The sequence below is a fragment of the Trachymyrmex septentrionalis genome, unplaced genomic scaffold, assembly GCF_001594115.1.
Source record: "Trachymyrmex septentrionalis isolate Tsep2-gDNA-1 unplaced genomic scaffold, Tsep1.0 scaffold87, whole genome shotgun sequence".
Lineage (NCBI taxonomy): Eukaryota > Metazoa > Arthropoda > Insecta > Hymenoptera > Formicidae > Trachymyrmex > Trachymyrmex septentrionalis.
In genome coordinates, this window is record NW_017306059.1 from 3,374,412 (window position 1) to 3,399,552 (window position 25,141).

Genomic DNA, 25,141 nt, shown 5'->3' on the forward strand with positions numbered 1-25,141 from the left:
CTTCTATTTAAAATATTATCGGTATCACTCTATCGGCTAACAAACTTGTATCAGAAGTAGTTATGTCACATGAACGTCTACTGAATTATTTCAACACAAAACAAACTGATATTCTAAAACTTCCTCCCTTTCTCGTTTAGCGTTCTCTATGCGGGTACCCTGGGGGGCCTAACCGCACTCGCGCACGACCTCACTCACGTCGAGCACTCACTCTCCCAGATCGGTGCCATCTAACGACGTCTATTCTTCGACCCCCGAGAAGGTGGGTACATCGTGCACCCGTGACTCACGGAGCTTACGTGACTCATTGTCAGTCATGGCTGCTGGTGATCGGGCCTCTTTCTCCTCCTTTTCCTCGTCCACGTCCTCGCACGCGGGAACGACCGTGGAACAGCCGCGTGTCAGGCCCCCATGTTGCCTAGGGCCCCGCATAAACTCTCTGCGATTAAATTCTCTCTTTTCCTCTATCTCTTTTCTCCCTTTGCCGCGACATTAATTTGCAGTGGGGATTTTCCTGGCATGTACTCGTTTAAATTCCCTGAAAGCACCTGTCATCCTCCATTGTACGCGAGCTCGACTAAAAATATGCAGCGACTGCAGTAGAGTATTATTTTTCGTCATGTATATACGCGTACGCGTGTGCGTGCATTCGCGTGAGTGTGTATGTCGGAAATGATAAAAGTATAATACGTACATTTCCTCTAGTTAACTGTGCAACGATGTAGAACCGCGGAGTGAAAGTTTAAGTTTATTATTACTTTCGACACTGTCTCTTGTTTGTTTGACATAATTCTGAGAGACCATTGCCATCAATTGTGTGTTCGTATGTAGAACAGCACTATGTAGAACACTCGTAGAACGCATGTAGGACGAAAGACGATGGTTACATATCTGCAAGGATTGTTATGCAAGATACGTAAGTTACGTAAGGAATAGATCTTCTATATTCTTTTTAGTATAGAACATACTTCTAACATATTTGGTTTGATATAATTATTAATTACAATTATTATTGCGTTATTACTTTAAACGTTGTCAATTCAAATTTTCGACTAAAACCTTTCAAGTGAACTTATCTGTTAAGTGGCGCGTCAGAATCTAATATATCATTGTTAGAAGATCTAGCAAGAAGCAAGTCGCTGTCTCTCTCTCTCTCTCTCTCTCTCTCTCTCTCTCTCTCTCTCTCTCTCTCTGTCTCAGTTCGGAGGATTGGTGCGAAAACAGGATCTAACGGTGTGCGTTTTGCCGCACAACAAAACCTTATCCTCGTCGGCGTCACGGCACGCCAGCTTGATGAATGTTTTATGATTTACACGCTTGGCAAAATTCCGGGCTTCTCAAGAAGGAGAACTGATAGCGCGAAGGATTGAAACGTGAAGGCAGGGATGTCTTCTCGGTTCCACACTGAAATACAACGTGCATTGTCGTGCGACGAGACTCTTGTCTGTATTACCTTGCAGCGAGAAAAGGTAGACAATAACGCATTTCCGTTTTGTTTCGTGATTGAAGAACATTGACTGAAGCGAAAGAGAGATGAGTTCTCCGTAAGCAGTTTTTCCGTTCCTATAGCTAACGAAAGATTTTTGATGGAAATCCGTTAATTATACACCGCTCGACGAAGTTCAACTTATCCAGCCTTCTTTTTGTGGCACTTTCTGATTTAAAAAAGTAATAATTGGAGGAAACACTAATTGTATTATAAGATACATCTCTGCGAGTTATTTTATAAATAATAAAAAACATAATAATATTAAACTTTCTGAATCTCTTTATTACATGACTATAAAAATGTAATTAGATTTTTAGCGTAAAATAATATATTGGATAATAAAATATTTTTTGAGAATATAAGATACGTACATGTATAAAAAATATGTTAAATTTATTATTCACATTGTCTTTTTTCGTAAATTTGTAATAAATTTTTATGAATGTATAAATATTTAATACAATGAAATAAACAAAGAATTTGAATCTGAATTGTTTTTTAACATTCAAATATACGGCGGTGATTCTCAGACTAAATCTTAAATTCTCAAACAGCGGATTACAGTTACCGGATTGGCATTGGAAATCGAATCGCAAAATCCGCACCTTTCATAAGATAGCAGATTGCGATTCTTGTCATGTGTCACACGGAAATTTTGAATCCTATAATTCGATCTCTGAACTCCAGCACGCGATCTGTTGCCAGATTCCAGCTTCAGTCAATGCGATGATCTCTATGCGTTTGTTTTTACTAGCAAGAAGAAATGTCCAAAGACATGATATGTTTGTATATGCAATAATTTCTATAATATAAAATAATGATTTATGTGAAGAACCGTTATAATTACTACGATTATTAATAATTATTAACGGATGAAATATTTATAGAGGATCTTCATCTTTATACGTGTTAGTTCGTTAACTTCCATTAGGCGTCTCATCAATCTAAGCGATTAGTTAGCACAGACTTAGTCAGTGCTGTAAGAGATGACGCATTTATGTTTTCACTCAGAATATAACGTCAGTGAGATAACTGGAGATTCATACCGGGTCTTTTATCTTTGATTTCAACGCGCGCGATGATCTACCCTTGTACTTCACAATCTTTGTGGTTGCTCCTTTGTCTACCTTGGACGCGTAAACGTTATCGATTAGTACGAAAATAAAATTAGCAACGGGGGAGCGTGCACGCATTTTTTTTACTTTAATGGCTGAAAGGCAAAAGTATTCTTTGAACGGCTGTAACCAAGAGAGAAAGCTATTACCGTTATAAAAATTAGTTTAGAAAAATTAAATTAAATAGAAATAATTAAATATATTATCACATTATGGGCCGCTAAGTGTAATTATGGTAATAATGAATTATACATTTTAATTGGCTTATTGGATAATTACTTTTCCTAGTATAAAGGTTTTAGTTAGTTTCTTTTTGTAATAAAAATAGATAAGTACTCTCTTTCATGGTTTTTATTTAAATTATTTATAATTTATTGTTAAAGAACTTAAAAAAAAAATCTGTTTATGATTTATTCACGCTACTTTATAGGAAAATCAGCTCTAAATTAGTATTCAGTGATTTTGAGGTACTTTATAATGCTTCGACAAACAGCTTAGGCTGTTCCGCTGTCGGCTTTAAATGTTATTAAGATGTTCGATTAAGCCTTGTGGCTTTATATCGGCGACATGGGAAGTTGTCGGCGTGCGTTGTATAGGAAAACAACAAAGTTATTACCTGAAGAGAAAGAGAGGAGAGAAAGAGAGAGAGAAAGAGGGATACTTTGTATCAGGCGAGAATAACTAACGCTCTTGCTTTTACGATCTATCCTTACGGTTAGTATCCACATATACAGCGTCATTGGACGGTAAATTTTCACCGTCGCATTCTTAAAACGTTCGTCGTTTATACTTTATCACGTGGGACCGGATGGAGTCACTTCGTTGTATCATGAAATCGTAAATGAAAATAAAAGTGATAACAATGGGCAGCGATTTTCCTAAGATTTCAACGGAAAGGTATATATAATTCAACCCTGTCGCCTAGTATCTCGTATGCAGAGACAGAACAGACTCTTTTACTGTGCAATTTATTTAGATAAAAAAAGATTATTTTTCTGCTATGCGAATAGGCTAAGTTATCGAATAGATTTAATAAGAATATCTTATTAACCATTATTTAAAGTTTTAACTTAAAAATTTATGATATTTGTAAATAAATTATCTTTTGTTTCAAGAATCCTTTAAACTTATATATGTATAATGCTGATAATAAAAAATAAGTAACAATGCAGATAAAAGAATTTCAGATAGACGCAAAATATAGATGCTTAATATTTTTCATCAAAGTTCTAGAGGATATAGATTTCAAATCATAAGCTTACATTCTTCATAATTCTGCACAGATATAACTTTTTTGTTATTTTTGTTATTATACATGAAAGTTGAATATGTATGATGATCTTCGAAATTCATATTCTATGGCTCTGTTTTCTGGTTCTTCAATTAATTTATAATTTATAATCGTACAAATAAAAAATGTAGACGTTATATTGTTAATAAAAAGAAGTCTAGACTTTATAGTATATCAATAATAGTTAAAAGCACGGGTTATTTAATACTGCAAATACTTCGTTGATTAACGAGAAGAAACAATTTTATAAATTGACCAATCAAAGAATGCTTCAAAGCATTTGCAGCGCTAAGTGGATTGCACTTTATATCTTAAATTAAATCTGTCTAAAGCTCGTATTCTAAAGTTCAATTGTATCAGAACTCTCTATCAAATAGACTTATTTCAAAAGCCGTTATTCTTTTTTCGATTACAAGTGAAAAATTCGCTCGATCAAACTTAGCGCTGAAGTTGGTGAACTTGAGTCAAGTTTTTCGTAGCTTTTTCCAAATTCAAGTTGGTCTCATTCTCCGATCTATCACGCAATCTAACAGTTTTCTACGGAGAACGGAGCCAACGACGACCACGATCAGGATGTTTCGTCCTGATGCTAACGTTAATACGTCTTTGTCCACGATAGCGCATTGTTCGCTACATAAAAGCTCTACCGGATGGCGAGTGTGACGTCGTAGTATATACGAATACACGTTGTAGGATATCGACCGTTTCGCTACTCATGTATTACCCCGTTGCATAGACACATACACGTGAACATGGATAGGGGGACTAGGGATGGTGTACTCGAGTTGTCCTATAGCCGTAGTCGGGTTGTGCCGATCGAACGAGAGACTCTGGTAGCCGTATGCCATGGTAGTCGTATGCCATGCTTTCGCGGCGTTCGGCACTGGGGTTGGACCGACCCACATCCAAATCGATTCCGGACGATTGTTTCTCAAACCTGTCCACACGGGGTGGTTCGGTAAAAGGCGCGTTCGTTAATCGGAACGATCCTCATGCCTATTGAACTGTTAACTGAAACGATTTCTTCCATGAATTCCATTTCTTCGCTGAAATTTAATTGTACCCTACATTTTTTTCTATTATATATATATATATATATTCTATTATAAAACCTTAACGCTAAGTATTGTTTATTTCGAATTTCAAAGATGTCCTAAAGTTTCTGTAAAATTAAAAAAAAAAAGCATAAGTTTATTATCTATTTACAGTTAAAAAGCGCAATTTATCGGAATACTATTTTTTAATTAGCGTCTCAAAGAATAGAGTCAAAATCAATATAATTTTAACGAGTCCGTTCTTTTAAGTAAAAGGTATATTTATGATACTGGTATTTTTAAATTCCACTTGAAAATTGAAAACTATTTACATTATTTCGATTCGTTTTTTTAAAGAGAAAGCTTTTCATACTTTCCGATTTCAGATCGTTAAACGTAATATTCACACGTCCATCAACAAACACCCTATATCTTCCTACTCGAAAATCCTGTGGCCCTTATCCCTTTCCCCTGTCCAACTGTTTAATTAAAAACTCCGAGTATGCTGGTTGGTGAGGACGAGGTGGTTCGTTCTATTTAATGGTATGGAGATAATCGGAAGGGCACTTCGGCTGTGCTGGTAGCCGGCTTGGCACCGGTGGTTGTAGTTATTGGTTTCTTCTTTTGTATGGATATTTTCTCTTGGTAGAAGCACCGATGGATATGTCGCTTTAAGTAAAATTGGTCACGAGCTGGATTTGTATTTTTATGTCCCTTTTGTTATCTCATCGCTCTATACAATTTTAGCTGAAGTTGCCTTATCTCAATATAATACATAGTTTAGTTGTATGTACTGCATCGTTATGCTCTAAATGTTTTGTATTTAATATATACAAAAAAATTGTCAATTTTGAAAATTTTTCAAATATTGAAAGAAGAAACTATATAGATCCTAATATTCTAAAAGTTTTTTAGGAGACTTATTTTATTTAGAGAATCGTGATGATATTGGCTCGATTATCAGGTGAATGATTGGAAAGTGATGATAATAAGAAGTGATAAAAATGATAATAATCGCGATGATGTCGCTGACTTGTAGTTAATCATTGCCCTCGCGATGACTTCGCAATCGTGTCACCGACTTCATCGAAGCATAGCAACTTCCCGTTGTCAAATGACTGCAATTCGTAGGCCTTCGTCGTGACGCTGCATCCTGCGACTATTGTCGCGATAATAATCCTCGGTCGGAATCATGACAGATCTCGTCTGCCTTATGTTGCAGGAGTGGCGAGTCCGATAATCCGGCGATGGGTGGACGGACGAGAGGACTTTGAGAGTTTGTACGATATACAAACCTTGTCGCCGACTCGATCGCTGGATATCCAGACTGAGTTTTCAACAAGACGATGGAGGCTTGTCCCGCGAGTGTATCCAGGATAGAGGGTGCGTAGGACTCGCGCAGAGGTAGACCAGGAACGAGAGATCCAGCATGGGGAAGTGTTGCAGCAAGCGGCAAGAGTCTCAACCGATCGGTGAGTCAAATTAAGATCGATAACATGCACTGTAGAAGTAATTATCGCTTTATCACTGTAATAATTGATAATAATATATGTATGATTGCGTCAAAGTCACCACAGTAGAAGAAAAGAATTAAAGTTTCCCCTTCTGTCATCTCTGTAATTATTGAATTGAATAGATCCGATTTTTAATTTTTCGAGGAACTAAAAAATCCGTCTCGCTTTTTATATAGGTTTAATTACGTGTTGACTCTAATAATACACACACAAGTATATAGTTGTGCTGTAAAATGGTAACTGCTAATTAAATGAAAAGTCATGTCGATGATGTTTCTCTCAACGGATAAATTTCTTCCAACGAAAATGACAATTTCGGCGGGGAATAATAAAAGTCGAGTTTATTATTTAAAATTTGTAGTATTTAGTACATAGATAAAAGATATATATTTCTCATCGGATTGATCTTCCTTGATGAGAGACGGATTTTTCTCTCTATTCAGGCTATAAGAAAGCAGACACGGGACTCAGCTCAAAGCACAGCAATGGAGGTTCCTTGGACCGATACACCGCCGACCCAAATCAGAGAGGCGTGCAAGCTCGGGCGGATATTATCCGACCGAGGCCGACACCCTGTAAGCTACAGATACCGCATCAGCAACCCCGTAAAACGAATCCGCCTGTTAAGTCTGCATGTGTGTATTTTAAGTTACTATTTTTTTGCTTCCGTAGAACGACCAAGTCTGGACCAAGATAGAATCTTGTTTTGCAAGTAGCCCAATCTTATTTTATTATGAAACCGCTTAGCGTTTAGTAGTCATTGTTTCGACCTGTTCTAAATGTTTCTGTCGTTATCCCGAACCGGTTTAATTTTAATTAGATCATTTCTTAATATAAAAAGAAATCTCTGCGATTCTTGAGAATAAAAAAAGATCATCTAATTTATAGTGTACATGAAGTTGTTTGACTTCAAAGTTATTCTAGTTTTGATTTTTTAAGTATAAAATGGCTGAAATATAAATTCAGTGGAAATGTGAATGAGATATTATTTTCCTCCGATTATTATCGCCTTTTGTGTAAAATAATTAGGAGCCCTTTAGTCAACTTGATTCGTACCAAGTCTTTTAAAGTTAAATCGCTTCTAACCGGTTCGGGTTCTCGATTTCTCTCCCGCTCAAAGAACAATTTAACGAGACTACTGTTTCTTTCCCGATGCAGCGCACTCACAAAGATCCAACAAGATCGTGGTGGCATTGTACAATTACACGGCGCGAGAAAGTACCGACGTTAGTTTCATGAAAGGCGACCGAATGGAGGTCCTCGACGATTCCGAGCCGGACTGGTGGAGAGTGCTGCACTTAACGACTCTGCAGGAAGGCCTGATCCCTTGGAACTTCGTGGCTGTCGAGCGGTCGGTCGAGAGCGAAGAGTGAGCATTTATCTTCTATTCTTCCCTTAGATTTCTTTCGTTGTATTTCTCGATAAGGTATTGTGTACCTAATATCACGATCTTCGCAGTTGGTTCTTTGAAAATGTGTCGCGTAAGGAGGCGGGCAAATTGCTACTAGTTGACGAGAATCCTCGCGGTACATTTTTGGTGAGGCCGAGCGAGCACAATCCTCGGGGTTACAGCTTATCTGTTAAGGATTGGGAAGAAGGAAGAGGTCATCACGTGAAACATTATAAGATTAAGCCGCTCGATAATGGCGGCTTTTTTATCGCCACCAATCAAACATTCTCCAGCTTACCGGCTCTGGTTATGGCATACAGCAGTAAGTTTTAGATTTAGTTATAATAATATATAAAATAATGAATTTATATAAAGCAATATCTTTGTGTTAATATCATGCATAGATATATTTTATTTTCGTGTGTAATTTAATAAAAAATCTCTGGTCTTTTAAAAACTAAAATAAACAAATAAAATGTGTTCGAGAAATCTATCTTTGATGGTATTTCTATTATTTAGAAAACGCGTTGGGTCTCTGTCACGTGCTTTCGAAGCCCTGCCCGAAACCGCAACCGGACATGTGGGATCTCGGACCTGAGTTGCGCGACAAGTGGGAAATCAATAGGAACGAGATACAGCTGATCTCGGAACTGGGTAACGGCAATTTCGGCAAGGTTTATTACGGCAAGTGGCGAAACAAAATTGAGGTGGCGGTAAAGACGCTGCGTCCAGGGACCATGTCGACCGAGGCGTTTCTCCAGGAGGCAGCTATAATGAAGCAATTCCGACACAGGCATTTGGTCGCGTTATATGCGGTCTGCTCGAAAGAGGAGCCCATCTATATTGTACAAGAGTACATGTGTAACGGCAGCCTGTTGGACTTCCTCCGAAAGGGAGACGGCAAGTACATGCAATTCGAGGATCTGATTTACATTGCAGCCCAAGTGGCCTCCGGTATGGAATACCTCGAGAGCAAACAGCTCATACATAGAGATCTCGCGGCAAGGAACGTACTGATCGGTGAGAAAAACAAAGCGAAAATCTGCGACTTTGGTCTCGCTAGGGTGATCGAAGACGACGAATATTGTCCGAAGCAGGGCAGTAGATTCCCTGTCAAGTGGACTGCGCCGGAGGCTATCGTCTATGGCAGGTTCAGCATTAAGAGCGACGTCTGGTCCTACGGAATCCTGCTGATGGAGCTCTTCACTTATGGACAAGTTCCTTATCCTGGTAAATTTTTTCATTCTGTCACGTATGCAACATGTTATTCATATACTCAGTTCATCTCTATACATTTTTGTCACATATGCAACTACACACCGTTAGGTATCAAAGAAGCAATGGTAATCCACGGTTCCTTGAGATAAATAACATTTTATTATTTTCAACTTCCATATATATGTCAAATATAAATCAATCCATTTCTGTAATTAGTTTTAAAGTAAACGACATTCATATTAACGTTTGCAAATAGTAAATAATAAATTAAATTTGAGTCAAATTTTCTTGAATTAAATTGTTTAACGTCATCATTTTAATTAAATTGACGCCATATTGAATACAAATATATTTATTTTTATTAATAAAAAGGTTACAGCATATAAATTTAAAAAATGCTATAACGAGAGTAACAGTAAGGCACCAAAGAGTTAAGTATATACTTTATCATACATAATGTTTCCTTTCCAGGTATGCACGGTCGTGAAGTGATTGAACAAGTGGACAAGGGCTATCGTATGCCGAAACCATTGAACCATCCGCTACCCGACAGCATCTACCGACTGATGCTACAGTGCTGGGACGCTAGCCCCGAGAAGCGGCCCACGTTCGAGTTCCTGAATCACTATTTCGAATCGTTCAACGTCACTAGCGAAATACCGTATCTCGAACCGCCGACGGACTGATATACAGCCCATCAATATATGCAAAATCATCATCTGCCGCCGCACGGTCACTTTCACCCAGCCCACATCAATTGTGCCATGGAATTTTATGGTATTTACTGCTAAGTAAATTATTTAGCATGCATTACGCTGCCCTCATCGGAATCTTCGCGGACTGGATGCATCGTTCTCACGGAAGGAAAATACTTCTAATAGGAGAACACGTACACATCCTCGCGAGATCTTGCATCATTGTCGCGAATGGCATTTTTTGGACTGCGAAATTTTTCTGTAGACTTTGGCGACCAATCTTCTTGACATACAGTGCCGCGAACTTATCGAACTTATCACTGTCAAATGCTGCCGAAAATTTCCCCTCTCGTCTCTTTTTTCTCCTTTCTCCCTTACGTGTCCTTACATGTCCTTAGTGTTAAGCACTAAAAACGTCAAACGGATTGGAAGTTGAGTGTGCCATGGTGTTTTTTGTAAGTACCGTTCGCAGGAACGAATTAACAAGATTCTAAACCTTCATGACCAATCAGGCATTAACCGTAATATTTAGAATCGGAAACGAGAAATGACTGCGTTATTAGAATCGCAGAAGCACCGGCGAGTCGTTTTACCTGCCCATAAAATTTGCGACTATTTAAGCGCGTTTTCATATTTTCGACGAGGAGCAACCACAATAAAGACGCTAGCAATTTCGATAAATTTAGACACAAGTCACGGTATTAGGAAATAACGTGATTTAAGTTTGGAAGTAAAATTCGGAATTATAGATTATACAACATAATACATCGTATATTAGTATGTTAGCATATGATTACGATATATATATATATATATATATATATATATATACAGAATGAAAAAAGAGAGAAAATGAGGGAGTGTATGCGTGTGCGTGTTAGCGCGTATTGTGAATTTGTGACTTGTCACACAAGAGCATGTTGTATTTATATTTTATTGACTTCGGATCACGATTACATCCGAATTTTCCTAAAGTCCAGTTTTTGGATACATAGTCCTCGAGGCAGAGCATTTTCGTACGTACCGTTTATGGCGAAACGCTATCATGAACGCGTGATTTTTCAAGAGCTGAACGTATATGAAATAAGATGAGAAGGATGTTTACATACATGAATTTCTCGCATATATTTGTCCGCTGAGAAAGGAGGTCGAGAAAAGAATTCTCATATGGAACGGTTACTGCGCACAAGCTGCGTGAAGTTTATAACGTTTTCGAGTGCAGTAGGTTTGAACCCAACCCAAGTCGGACGTTAAATCGAATTTAATGACATCACATGCTCTATTTTAATTTGTGATTGGACGAGATCATGATACTTTCGGGTTGATGGATCATGTACCCAGATTGGGTTTAAACTCATTGCATCGAAAACGCTATTATTTTCGAGACGATATTAATGTTTGACGATTTATTCCTCCTAAGTGTTAAGAGTCACGTGTACGAGTTTACGTGCGCTTGCCTGTTATTGCTACGCAATAATTTCATTTCGGTTGTAAAACGCACGCAAATGGACAATGAGATGCATCTACTTGGACTTCAAAGAAAGTCTCGATGCTCAGTCGAGAGTTTTATCTCATGAGAGCGACTTTCGGTAATAACTTGTTAACATATTTACTGAGAACAATCTGAATGACAGGAACTCTCGAGTGTGCACACAGCCAAACGTGTCTGCCAAAAACAGATCCGATTGTATTTACGATTGTATCCGCTTTCTATTGATCTTTTTTTTATAGTTCTTTTTTAATGTAGCACCGATGCATTTAATACCTGTGTTTTCACGCGTGTAAGTTGTTTATATATCCGATTGGATAATATATCCGATTTTAAATATCCTGCGAAAACGCAGTGAATACCTCGCACAAATTTGTTATTTTTTATTTCGGCAGTCGCTGTATGTTGAATTGACGCTCTTTCGCGAAGTACCATTGGTCTTGTTGAAGAGAGAAAAAAACAAGGGTATAAAAATTAGGATAGATGAGGAAGGTGAGAAAGTTACTAATATCCGGATAAATGCGAATGCGTGAATGCGTTTCAAAGTAAAAAAAAAAAAAAAACAGAGAGAAAAGAAAAATATTTCGAATCCCGTGATGTAAATCGACACGGTGGGTTTCACGTCGGGATAAATCGGAAATGCATTTTCGGATAAACTTAAGTCATCGATGTTACTCGTACAAAGTGTCTGAAAAATTGTAAATTTTTCTACTTAAAGAAGGGAAATACAAACGACGGATTAGAGTAGGAATTACTTAGACGATAAGCGTGACAGTCTCGTTGGCGGATTGGCGACTTTGCTCTCTTCGCGGTGCTCGAAAAAAATATTCTCGTGAATCATCACCGATTCTCCAGGATTCAACGTCGTCCCCGCGAGGCACGTTATGCATGCGAGACTCGAAGATTAAGTCGATTGCACCAACTTCGGTTAAAGCCCCAGCTCTGGTTACCGTCATATCTTTTTAATTTTAATCAAATTTTAATTAAATACTCTTTAATTTTAATCAACATTTAACCTTTCACAAAAGATAAAAATAAGAAATACAGAAGTATATGAAACAGAATCTTAATTAACAGTGTAACAAAAGATAAGTGTTTTACTACTAAATGCATCAAACTATGCGCCACTTTCTCAATAAAGTGCTCATTGGATGAATAAATGAAACCTTACCATTAGTATAAAAATCTTAATTGCCATCTTTGCTTCTCGAGCTACATTGTGGGTAGACTGAACAGATAATCTGAAAAGGATGGCGAATAGTTAATTGGAATTACTCAACTGATTTTTGATGCAATCAGTTGAGTCATACAACTGTAACGATTGCGTCACAGTTGGTTATGTGACGATTAATTTTTTCTTTTATCTACGTTATAATTGAAATAACGATTTGAAATATTTAATTGGTAATTAAAGTAAGATGATCAAAGATGATACAAAGAGAAAATATCATGACATTTAAGAAGAGATCTCGCGTTTGATGAAATATAAGACAAGTCTATAATGTACATGTAATACAAATGTTAATAATATCAATAATATCTAGAAAAAATTTCATTGGTTCTTACCGTACCATTTTGAAGATATTTAATTCTTTTAAATTTATAGAATTTTACATTACAAAGAAGGTATAATCTTATTCTATAATTATTCTCTTTTAAATTAAGACACTTGCGTATAAGACAGCACATTAAAAATCATTATAATTACAAAGTAAACGCTTAAGTTTGTTCCCGTAAAATTTCATTTAAACTGACCGTACAGTTTACAAGAAATGTATATTCTTCAATGAAAAAAGTTAGAATATATATAAAATAAATGATGCATATACATCAAATGAGCATCTTACAACTTTTATTTTGTCATTGCAAAAATATTTAGTAATATAGAAAATTAACAATAATTATGTATAATGGCATAAGATATTGTTAGTAATCTCTTTATTCTATTATTTTAATTGTTTTACGTATTATTATGTATTCATAAATTTTATTGACTAGGAAGTAACGCGAGAACCTCCTTAAAAGATTAATCTCGTCATAAACACGTATTAATCAATTTTTCCTTTCTTACTTCTTTCTATAGCATAGTAGACACTGATTCATAAAGAAATAAAAAATTTACCAGAGTCGACTGACAAGATTGTGGGTGCAATCGATTTTGAATGTATACATTTTACTGTGTCACGATGATAAACGCGATGAGCCATTACGATACGATAGATATTAGTGATTAAAGTGAAAACAAAATGTGAGTGCATTGCGCGCATGCGAGCGTAGAAAATTGTTACATCCGTGTCAGCGTGATCCTCTTTTCATGTGTATTTTACTGCGAGAGAGCATTATGAGCAATAACGCGGTAAACCCATATACATATATACCAATTATTGTATGATAAGTTTAAACATTGCTGCAATATCAATCTCATATCTTCACGTAGCAGAATGTAACGGAAGAAATGGTACATCAAGTACCATCTTATTAAAAAAATAAAGAATAATCATTATTAATGACTGTCTAAGTGACAGTCAATAATATGATATTAATGATTTAATATGGTATCGATATTAATTATATTAATTAATAGATATATTATTATGGAAGTATATATTGAAATAATTGTAATGTAAACTAAAGAAATCTAAACGACATCATTTTCCGGACATTCCTTTTTGTGGATAAATTATAACAATTTGTAAAATATTGGCATATAATACCTGACACATTCAGCTGTTGTCGGGCTATTATAGCCAAATGTCTGGAAGATTCTTTTTTAAATTAATCATCTCTTTGTATCATCTCTAGAACTCCTACGTTGCTTGGATAGGCTTTGATATTGCGGCAGTCCTTATTTTATGTAGATCCTAGAATCTGTAAGAGAAATCCTCACCGCGATGTTTACATGATACGTAGTATATTTCCAATAAAATTAAAGCGACATCGCATGGAAGAGTGCGCGTGAAAAGGCGTTCACGTTTACGTAGCGTTAGAGAGTAGGTGTATTACGTCCAGTACATTTTTTCTATGAGCGTTTTATACCGATGATAAACTTGTTTTCCCATGATAAACGATCACTTGGAAATTTCGCTGATGATGATAATTATCATGATCGCTGCCGTAGGTCGTAGATTTATAAAAAAAAAAGACATAGGGTTTGAACTAATGCGAGCTCAACAGGAATGATCGATAATAGAAAAGTCTCAATAACATCGTAAGAATATCAAAAAGGCTGAATAAAACGCCTTTCAGACGTACTTCGGGTGTTTTTCGGACTTTCACGAAAAGAAAGCGATGGTTTTGAGCGACGCAAAGCGTTCGCGTTATATATATTCGCGTAGACTGTTTTATTCGGATCACATTTGGACCATGTATTTACAAATTATTATGGTAAAGGCATTGTGGCCTTTTTCCACTGGATATAGAGACTGATATTGTTTTTTAAATAAAGCCCATGTGCTATCGGGAATTTTACGTCCGACCGTTTGCAAAATCTCGAAATAAATTTTTTTTTCTAAATCCGATAGCTCTATAACGTATGCTTCATCGATCGCACACAACTGTACATAATAATATTTTGACTGATCGAGCAAAGTAACACGAGAATTAAAATTGTTTATACAGGTGAGGAAGACGTACTCTCTAAATATCAGATGTCGTAAATTTCCATTAATTTGCAAATAAACATTTCTTTTAAATCTTTGGTGTGATCATCAGTAATTAATTTTCGCGCGATTGATAACGTGATTGTGCGTGTCGGGAATTTACTCGAGAAATACCTCGGACGTATCGTTCCCGCGTCCTTTATTTGCAAATGTTTGCGATGTTTAAATTATACGGAGACCTAAGAAAGGACGAGATCAGCGGTATATGCATATTGTACTTAAATGAAAATTATACTCTTAATTAATCGTGGATTTCGCGATGCCTTTTTGGAGACAATGTGCTCATTCGTGGTCCCCCAGTCAAATTTTCGGTAAATCTGTGATATAGGGACAGATTCCCTCTTTCTCTATCTCTCTCTCTTTCATGCGTTTTGATATAAAAGATCGACTGTGTCGTCTCAACGGCGACCACGAAAGTACCGTGTCATCAAAGGAGGATAATTATTCACGATTATCGTATCGATATATTTATTTACAGAACAGAGTCGTCTCACGTGATGCGCACACCAAAAATATTTTCTTGTACGCCCGGCATTCTTACGTTCGAATTTTTCTTCACATCGTATATCACCGCGCGTCAACGTGCGTTCTCATTCGTATTGTACCTAAAGCGAAAACGATCAATACACTGTTGTCATTGTTTATATACCAAAGCTTATTATCATTAAGTAACTTAACGATTACTTTGTGTTATTATTATATTAATTGTCGTAAGCCTATGCAGATAAATATATTATGTATCATATTAATGTTGCACCTTCATTAGCGCCCTATATAGGAATTTTCTTTGTTTGATTAGGACGGAGATTTTAATTTGTTCTTTAAATAATAAAGCGCACATGAAAATGCGTAAATGTACGTATAAAAATAGATTGTATAGATGCATTTATACTACGAATTCAATTCATACAATTTATTCTAAAACCAATTATTCTTCTCTCGTAATACAAAAGTTTCTTTTAAATACAGATAATATAATATATTCCTTTTTCCCTTTTATACATTAAAGAAATCAAATATCATGTGCAAAGATGATGTAAAAAAAGGAAAGAATGCAAAAGAAAGTATGATATATCTCGCTACACTTTTCCGAATATTTATACAAAATAGCTCAACAATTTCGGAACTATACACAATTAGAGTGAGAATAATGTCTCTGCCGATGTGTTATTAGTATGTTAAAAAAATAATTTAGGAAATTAAATTAGACACGTAAACAAAGAGATGCAGTATATAGAGAATAAAATCTACACAGCCTCGATAACTGTGTACAAAAAAAAGTCTGCATCCGGTGTAAGCATAATTCAAGATACTTTACAATTATTAAGTGTACATCATCTCCGCCATGTGCGACATCTTCTTTGGAATATGAACGAACTCTTCGAAGTAACCAGCGAGTTCGCCGATCGTGACGTCGCTCGATAAGGGCGGCGATATTCGCGCCTGGACTGAACAAGTGTTCGGTGAACTTGATAATTGTTGTTGGCCAGATGAGTTACCAGTAGCATCCGATTGTCCATTGCCCATTGTCGTTCGCTGGTCTCCGCCACCCGGACCGGGGCCTCTTTTTAAGTTCGGCATCGTATTACTGCGAGCTCGATGGAAACCGCTTGCACTCTCGCAGTCGTCATCCTGAATACTAGTGTCGTCCTTGACCTGCCTATTGTCTTTACTGATATTCAGCGCCTTGAAGTCCTTCATGACCGAATTGTGGTCGATCGTCTTGGAATTTTTACTGGGAATACTGAGCTTACACGTGTTCTTAAACAGCGTATCCACTGGATTAACACTAGGACCGCTAGTTCCGGGAGCGCTTAACTTTAAAATGGCGTCCCTTAGGATGGTGCTCCTCTTGGTCTTCCCGATTGTTCTCTCATTCTTAGACGGCTTAAAATTCGTTGTACTCTTGATACCCCTTGGGTTGACTGGGAACATAGTAGGCCTGTTAGGCATTGATCTTCTTCGAAATAAACAGTTGCTGCTGGAATTTTTGCCGTATACGCTGAATAGATTCATCGGCTTCGATTTGTCCGCCATTGCAATGCTGAAAGAACAAACCGTTATTTTATTAAAAAGTAATTGTGTTATGTGTGAAAATATAAAATGCGCTAAAATGTCACGTCCGTGATTTTTGCTCTTTAAACAATTCTTTCTTTTGAATATATTTGCGACGTATATAATGTACAGAATATTTTAAAGTACATTATAATAAAAATTAGAAAATGAAAGCTTTACAATATTACAAGCAAAACTTGGTGAAAACATACAAGTTCTATCCAATGATGCTAACCACATAGTTAGTATAACATTACATTCACAAGCCTTGCAAAGAATTCATTTGCCAACTGTATCCTCCGGCGATTTGTCTCTCCTAAATCTACTATTCGATGCTATACTAAGTTGTTATTTCCAGCATCACAGGTTTAAAAATAGAGCGTCTAAATGTTTCTCCCGATAGAATCGAGCCGACTTCACTCGACTTCATCCGTCGAAGAATCGAGAATCCGATCGCGCAATCGACGATTTCTGACGGACGACGAAATGCATGCATTGTAAATACATACCGCCGTGTTACTAGCCGACCTTGACCGCGATTACGACAAATACATAGCCTCGGAGCATTTCGATAACTCGATTGGCTAACAGGAGATACGACGATTGACAAAGAAACTCGACTGCTAGGGATAGTGACGAATGATAAATCACATCTTTGTTGTCACCGATATTAACTCATCACTATCGCACAATCTATATCCTCTCTAGCAATCAAAACATTTAATACTTCAGAAGTAAACAACGTTAACTAAATCTTAGTAAGTACTATATTTATCGATAAGTTTTAGTCTACATCGTGCTGTTTAATACTGTAAATGCAGCGTTGAATAAAACTCGGATAATTTCTTAAATCGGAACATTAACTTCGTCTTATTAATATTTTTAAACCCATAAAATTAAACTCATTGATTTTTGCATGAGTATTCACGAACAATAGTTAGCTTGTGACTTACTCCTATCTTATCTAAAATATGTGTTACTTAATAGGTCTGTTTTTTGCATTCTCTGAACTAATACACACAATGTAATAAGTTGAAATGAAACAAATATACGTTTGTTTTACTTCAACTTATTGCATCGTGTGTACCAGTCTAGAGAGTGTAAGAATACACACAAAACGAACATATTATTACACTAGACTGTACTACAACTTTTCTTGCTTTTGCCAAATTTCAATTTACTTATTTTACATACAACTCTAGAATGCTATTGCTATTGAATGATTGAATATTGCTACCGATATATAAATTTTACATATAAAAAATAGGTCACTCTTAACTAATGTAAGTAAACTTTTCATATATTTCATTTCACAATGTTAAAGACAAAATATTTGTAATCTACACTTTTATATAAATACAAATAATTTAATTAACTTAAAAGAAAAGAAAAAAATAACACTATCAAATTCAATCTTGAAATGGGTAGTTCAATTTTATGGTTGTTTTCTCATACACTTAATAAAATATATAACACAAAACAAAATATATAGCACAAAAATGAAATCACTTATCATGCTTTATGTTGCAATATTGAAGTCCAAACTAATGGACAGAATTTTAAAAAAGCTCATCTCTGCTTGTCTTAGCTTTTGGTATGGAAAATTGCAACTTCTAAGATGTATGTGTTGTTTATACTTCTTGCACTCAGCACCTTTTGCTTGGTTTCTTTTCAATGTTCATAAATAATGCTTATATCATTTTAAATGCAACAATTTTGAAGATTTCAAGCAACGCAAACAAATCTAAAGATCACTGAAGGCATAGCTTACAATTAGTGCTCCATGACCTTGCTCATTTGTACATAAAATTTACGTATTGACAGTATTTTAGAATTAATTACAAAAAGTGTACAATTCAAAATTAAAAATCAAATACATTTATAGTCAATTTTCTGAATAATTAATCTAAGTAAATATTTATCTAAAATACATAGTGATGTTGCTGTCACTCTACACACAAAGGAATTTAATCAATAAATTTTCGGGTATGATACAATTGTCACAAGTCATGGTGAGACTGCAGTAACTACAAGATCGCTGTCAAAAATCACAGACGCTTATCAGTCACAGGTATCTGAAAATCATCAATTTACAACGTCGAAAAGGGACGCTTTAAATCAATCTGCAACCTACGTCGTTGTCTCAAAGCTCAACAAAGGCGTTTAAAAGTTAAACGCCTGCCAATGCATCGCTTCGCAGGACACGAAAGCACAAGAAACGTTCACGACTTTGGAAGAGCGCGTCCCTTCTAGGCGTTGTGCTGACGTATACGATGTTTACGCGTTTCTACGCAGTCGAGAATGGTCGAAAACAACAGAGCGACGCTTACTGGGGACAACTCGTCGATCGACGGTCAATCTCGAGCCTCTGCAGACAAGCCGGCAGCACGTCGTCTTCGTCGCCCATACTCGTCGAGGATTGCCGTCAGCGATGGCGCAGCATCAGGCCGATGAACAGGTGCGTCGTGCGCGCGAGGATCCAGGAACGAACGCAGCGAGCCTCGGCTAGGTTAGAGCCGTGCAGCCGACGACGATGACGACACAAAGTGCAATCGCGCGACGGCGATGGCGCGCGTACGTGGATGACAGATCGCTCAGCGGCTGATTCCGTCTCCGTACTACTACCTCGCCTCGGCCTCCTGTACCTTCTTAGTCTTCTTTCGCCTTTCAATTAGCGGTGCAAATCACCTTGTCGTCGTTGTGATAAAACAACGGGTTACGTCGCGTTCCCCGTGTGGCACTCGACCATGCATAGACAGATCCGCGGATCAATCAGTTTGACGTCGCGATAGCTAAGGTAAATAAACACCGCTACTGCGCGGGACCAAAGATCAGCGGCAGCTATCCGCGAAAGAAAGCTCTCCAGAGGGCGCCATGTTCGAGGTTTGTCGCGAAACTGTCGCGACTGTCGTCACGAGCGCCATCCGATTGTCCACGTTGCTAATTGGCCAATTCGACACGGCAGCTTCTGACTGGTTGGTCCAGTCGAAAGGATCCAAGTATCGATTGTTTTGAATAACAGTGTTCGCAATCGATAATGTGATTCAATCAGAAGCCTTCTTTCGCCAATACTTGCTTGAGAGACACCTGCGAGAATCTTTGATCTCTTTGGATCTTTTCACAAAAGTCATTTTTCACCTCTTCGTTGAAATAAAAGACAATGGTAAAGGTGGATAGAGTATAAGTTTCGATCGAATCAACGATTGAACAAGTAAGTGGATATGAATAAGATTTACGACGTGAGATACAATCAAGGCATGCGTTTGTGTTTTGATATTTAGCGAAAGAGTATGGAAAATTTCACAAATCAGATCATCTGAAATTAATAATATATGTACAACGGCGCGATTAAGTCTAATTGTCATGCGAGATTTTTATTTTAAATATCAAATAACGAATAAGAATATTCGTATCATTCTCGATTTACACGAATTCTATGAATTGTTTTTTTTTTTTTTTCTATAAATTGTTACAACAATTGGCAGTGTGTAGATTTTCACCTGCGCCATTGTACATATATTATTAACTTCAGATGATCTGATTTAATGATTCTACGCAATTTTATATATACAAATTCTCTATTCTATATTTTATTTTTAGCATGAAAGATTGCGTCAACTTTTGTAATTACCTGATATTTTGCATAATAAGAAAATTAACGTGTTAATTTTTAATATTATATATTTAATTATTGTATACAAATATACAAATCAATCATGTTATTGTAATCTTTGCGAGCTGTCAAAACACCTTGTGCAGTTACTTTCGCAGTACAAAGTGGAGAAAGCGAGAGAAACCTTAATCAGAATCGCGGAAAAGAGAATTAATTAATTCGACTATCGATTTAACACACAAATTTTATCATAAAATTAAATTGTTTCTTTTTTTATTCTAATATTGCTGACAGAAAAAACAATAGTCACAGTAGTTTTAATTTTTTATTCTTTTCTTTTGAGAAGATAAATTCCCATAGAAATGATCTATAGAAATGATCTAAAGAAGAGATCTCGAAAAGAGAGACAGTTAAGTAACCTGGCAGTTTTAGAATGACACTTGAGAAGAGTGATTCTAATCGGGAGAGTCCGTGTATAAATCAATCTATGTATAAAATTCCATGATTCTCGTGGGCGAGCCTCGCTACGTGCTGACGCATTTTCAACCTAGCTTTATTTTAGCATACGGCTGAAATATTTACGAATTCCCACTGCTGGAGAGCATCGAGAGAGGAAACGGCTGGACGCCTTTATTTATCGCTAAAAGCGAGTGTTCCATCGTGAAATTGTTTCCAGTACTTGTCGTTCGTAGAACACGCGATACCATTGGCATTGGTGTGAATTGGAACACTTAAATATCCGCAATGATATTTGGATACTCCCTTTTATCTCAGATAAATTGAAATTAATGAAAAAATACTAAGACTTTTACGATTCTGTATCCAAATTGTATAATTTAATATTTAACTAAGATGTGAAGAAAATTTATAATTCCACATGATATAAAAAATTTCAAAGCGGACGGAAAATAAATGTTTCTCTGTTCGTTAAAAATAAAAGTAACATCCGAGATTTTTATTTAACTTTTTTAGAAAACGCTGAGAAAGAAGGTTTAATAATAATCTTACAAAAAAATATTTTGAAAGAAAAGGAAGTTTTAAATAGCCCAGATGCTTCTATGTTTAAAACTTATGTGAACGAAGAGTACTGGTTTCCTCTTTGTTTACTTGTTCAGATTCATAAAACTTGTACTTTTCACAAAGAATTTAGGAGTACGTAATCATAAGCTTTTTCTGGACATTTAAGAAAAGATCTTTCGAACTTATAATCTAAATTCGCAAAAATCTGCTTGCATGCATCTGATTGATTACTATTATCATATATCGCAGAATATACATAGTCTTTTTCCTTTTACAGCTGAACTAGTATGCACTTTTAAAATTTATTGTTAAAATGAAATAGATATTTATTTTAATAATAAATTCTAAAAGTATAACTTTATGATATTCGGTGAAAGTGAAAGAGAAAGTAATAATACACTCTAATGTAGGAATGAAAAATAGATATCTTACAAAACTCCTCTTTAAAGAATAACGAATTAAAAAAAAATTATCAGGGCGGTGTTCGGAAATTTAGCTGTTTAATTGGTTTAGAAATGTATCCTGGCGCCGAATCAAAATCTCGTCTACGTTAACACGCGACAAAATTTTTGAAGTTTGACATGAGATAGATGTACGTTGCACCTACGCGTATCCGTTGCACTGGCCAGGAAGCAGTCACCAGATCGCCGGCGCGGAACGCCACGCGCGCGTTACCCTTACGGTAAATTTATATTTTCCGCAGTTACGTTCGGACGATCTTTATGGCTCACATACGCGCTGCATTTACTTCTACGGATCGGCCGCCGATATACACGCCGATATATACTCAAATGTGATGTGATTAACGTTTGAAAGTTTGTTAAATAAATATAAATTGAATTATCTCTTATCAAATACAAGATATAATATTTCATGCGCACAAAGTAATGTATGGCTTTAAAATTAGACGGGACGTCGTATAAACAATTTATAGTATACATCCAAAACTTAAAAATATTTCAAATAAATCCTTTTAGATTTAAATTCAAATTTAATTTCAAGCTTTGTAATTCAAAATTTTTAATTAATCGAGTCTTAATTAATTAATTTTTTTTATATCACTCGAACACATATTTGTTTCAAGATGGTTAACTAATTGGGAACTTTTCTACCAGTAGTAAAAAAAAAACGATTAAAGATTTATTTGATATTCTCTGAAAAATATCTAGGAAATATCATTTCAAAATATGTATTACGACTTATGACACATAAAATTAAAAATAAATTCATTTATAAGAAAATATTTTGTTTATTAAGAGAAATTAATATATCGAGAGGAAAAAAAAATTAAAATTTTACTGATTATTATGAGATATAATTTTACACTTAAAATATTTATGAAGAAGATTTAGTACTACGATTAAAAATAATATAATATTATACTTTTATATATATATATATATATATATATATTAAAGAGGCTATTAGAGGCTTAAATCAGGCAGAATTACTATCCGGAAGTTGTCGATGCAAAACGGACGTACCGTGGACACGCGAGATGGCGATAAGTCTACATTTTGACACATATCCGCCGCTACAGATATAGCGAGCTAATTAGAGAATCGGGAGTACGCTTACAACCGGATACAACAGGATGTGACATCGAGTTAGAATTATCCGGATAAGCGTTGCGACTGTGGCGTGAACGACCCCGCGCTCTCTCGCTCTTTCATAATAATCATAATTTTCCCTTCCAACGAACTATAATTACCCGAACGCGTACACGCGATTCCGTCTCATAGTGTTCGCCTTCCGCGACGCTCGGAATCACGACGCGCCTTTGCCTGGTGTAATTGCAGCTGCGGTCACAATTTATGGACGTCAATTTCCCCGACGTTCCCGCGACAATTCCCATGAATCACTCCCTTTTTTTTACATATCGGACCGGCGAATATCGAATCGTGCGAAAGACATAACTTTACTGCGTTTTGCCACATTTTAAAAATTTTTTCAAACCGAATAAATAACCAACTCTTAAGTGAAATAATTGATCTCTCAGATATCTACTATGTTTAACTATCTATATATATTCTAGTAAACAAGTTGACATTATTTGTCCTCATTTTGGTGATAGATAACGTCAGCTTGTTTTGCTGAAATGTTTAGCTAATATAAATATATGTCGAGATAAAGTGAAATAAAGAGGTAAACATTTCTGTTAAAAAGTTTAAATATTCAATTTTTATGAGTTCTAAGAAAACTGGAAATCTTGCACGCGGATTAAGACAAACCTGATTGTTTCGATGAGAAAAGTTAAAAGAACTTTTTAATTTGAGGATTTATATTGGCCATACTTAATTTCAACAACGAGATATACGTGATTAATTACATCTTTCAAAATAAACTTCTTTTTTGAACTTGTCTGAAATGCAGCCATTATTTTATTTAATATTTGATTTATTATTAAAATATAATTATCACACACCGTTATGAACTTATAATATATTTTCTAATTTTATAAAATATTACATATACATAAATAAATAAATAAAATATACATACATATATTGCCCTCCTCAGTGATCTTTATTTACTTATGGTTCTTGTTTACTCATCACTCCTCTCAGAATATGACGTCAAAAGTAAGAAGACACATAATAAAAATTCTTGCGAATTATTTTTGAATAGAAAAATATTTTTCAATAAAACAACATTTGCAATTAGTAATAGATTCATAACATAAGTATATCAAAAAATATCTTCTTTTAGAAAGAAATTGAATCATATTTATTTCTATATATATATAGGGTATCTCTAAATTCCCGCATACGGATTACAAGGCATGATACTTTATGATAAAACAAACCACTTTTTCCTTTAACAAAATCGCGTCTGACAAGTAGTTTTTGCAGGAGAGCAGGTTAAAATTATACGAGTAAATGCAAAAATTATTTATTGAACGTAATTTTACTACAGGATAAAGTAATTCGTTTTAGCATAAAAAAATAACTTTTTCCTTTAACAAAATTGCGTCCGATAAATAGTTTTTGCAGGAGAACAGGTTGAAGTTAACAAATAATCGCAAAAATTATTTATCAGATTTATTTATCAGCAATTTTGTTAAAGGAAAAAGATGTTTGTTTTAGCATAAAGTATCACGTTCATCTTGTACTATTCATTTCTAGATATATGGTTATTAATTAACGAAACAAAAAAAATTTTCGGTATATATATTTTACAAATCGATTCTATCGATGGTAAACGTCGTTTTATTGAAACATTCCTATGTTTTGTAAAACATTTTATAAGAATTTTAATTGTATACCCTCATTTCTGACGTCATAATCTGAAATAATATTGTAGTAGTAAGCAAAAAAGCCTTAATAAAATAAACATCTGAAATAAATAAGCTACGAATATCTTAATAAAATATCTTAATAAAACCGTTAACCAGCGTTTTCTCAACGCAACAAGGAATACGGAAAAATGCGCCTTATAACAATCACCGCGATAAAATCGCGGTGAATGGAAGCCCGTTTCCGCGTGTCTGACGACGAAAACTAAACTCGTGGAAACTTGGTATCACACTCGTCCTATCCATCTTTTCGTGTTTATCATG

The 25,141-nt window shown here is 35.6% G+C and overlaps 2 protein-coding genes and 1 long non-coding RNA gene across 6 annotated transcripts in view; 2 read left to right on the plus strand and 1 right to left on the minus strand.

The window, feature by feature from the left end:
* Positions 1–11,687, plus strand: part of LOC108755465 (tyrosine-protein kinase Src64B) — a 45,086-nt gene extending 33,399 nt beyond the window's left edge. Inside the window, exons 2-7 of one of the 2 annotated variants that reach the window (XM_018498481.1) lie at positions 6,152–6,401; positions 6,887–7,018; positions 7,602–7,812; positions 7,902–8,155; positions 8,353–9,063; positions 9,523–11,687. In XM_018498481.1, the coding sequence (XP_018353983.1) occupies positions 6,359–6,401; positions 6,887–7,018; positions 7,602–7,812; positions 7,902–8,155; positions 8,353–9,063; positions 9,523–9,737 (1,566 nt within the window). In that variant the 5' untranslated portion in view covers positions 6,152–6,358 and the 3' untranslated portion in view covers positions 9,738–11,687. Of the gene's footprint in view, positions 1–6,151; positions 6,402–6,886; positions 7,079–7,601; positions 7,813–7,901; positions 8,156–8,352; positions 9,064–9,522 lie in introns of both variants that reach the window. The other variant, XM_018498480.1, reaches the window with a different exon arrangement.
* A 4,204-nt stretch (positions 11,688–15,891) lies between these two features.
* On the minus strand, positions 15,892–19,914 carry LOC108755481 (oxidative stress-responsive serine-rich protein 1). 3 transcript variants are annotated; one of them, XM_018498510.1, is made up of 2 exons: positions 19,280–19,914; positions 15,892–16,938 (listed from the first exon to the last, which is right to left on the minus strand). In XM_018498510.1, the coding sequence occupies exons 1-2, from the start codon at positions 19,354–19,356 to the stop codon at positions 16,218–16,220; spliced, it is 798 nt and encodes a 265-aa protein (XP_018354012.1). In that variant the 5' UTR covers positions 19,357–19,914; the 3' UTR covers positions 15,892–16,217. The 3 variants fall into 3 exon arrangements, with proteins under 3 accessions (XP_018354012.1, XP_018354014.1, XP_018354013.1); XM_018498512.1 differs by lacking the exon at positions 19,280–19,914 and adding an exon at positions 17,459–17,528; XM_018498511.1 differs by lacking the exon at positions 19,280–19,914 and adding an exon at positions 17,162–17,427.
* Positions 17,634–19,273, plus strand: LOC108755482. Its single transcript, XR_001939768.1, has 3 exons — positions 17,634–17,707; positions 18,885–19,020; positions 19,150–19,273. It is a non-coding gene; the product is annotated as an uncharacterized LOC108755482 (long non-coding RNA).
* Positions 19,915–25,141: the final 5,227 nt, after the last annotated feature.

What these genes read in the sequence shown, in the direction of transcription:
- LOC108755481 (XM_018498510.1), bottom strand. Translation starts at nt 19,356, where the DNA reads ATGGGCGACGAAGACGACGTGCTGCCGGCTTGTCTGCAGAGGCTCGAG. An exon ending in CGATCGACGAGTTGTCCCCA is followed by an intron (nt 16,939 to 19,279) that starts GTAAGCGTCGCT and finishes TTGTTCTTTCAG; the next exon opens with CATTGCAATGGCGGACAAAT.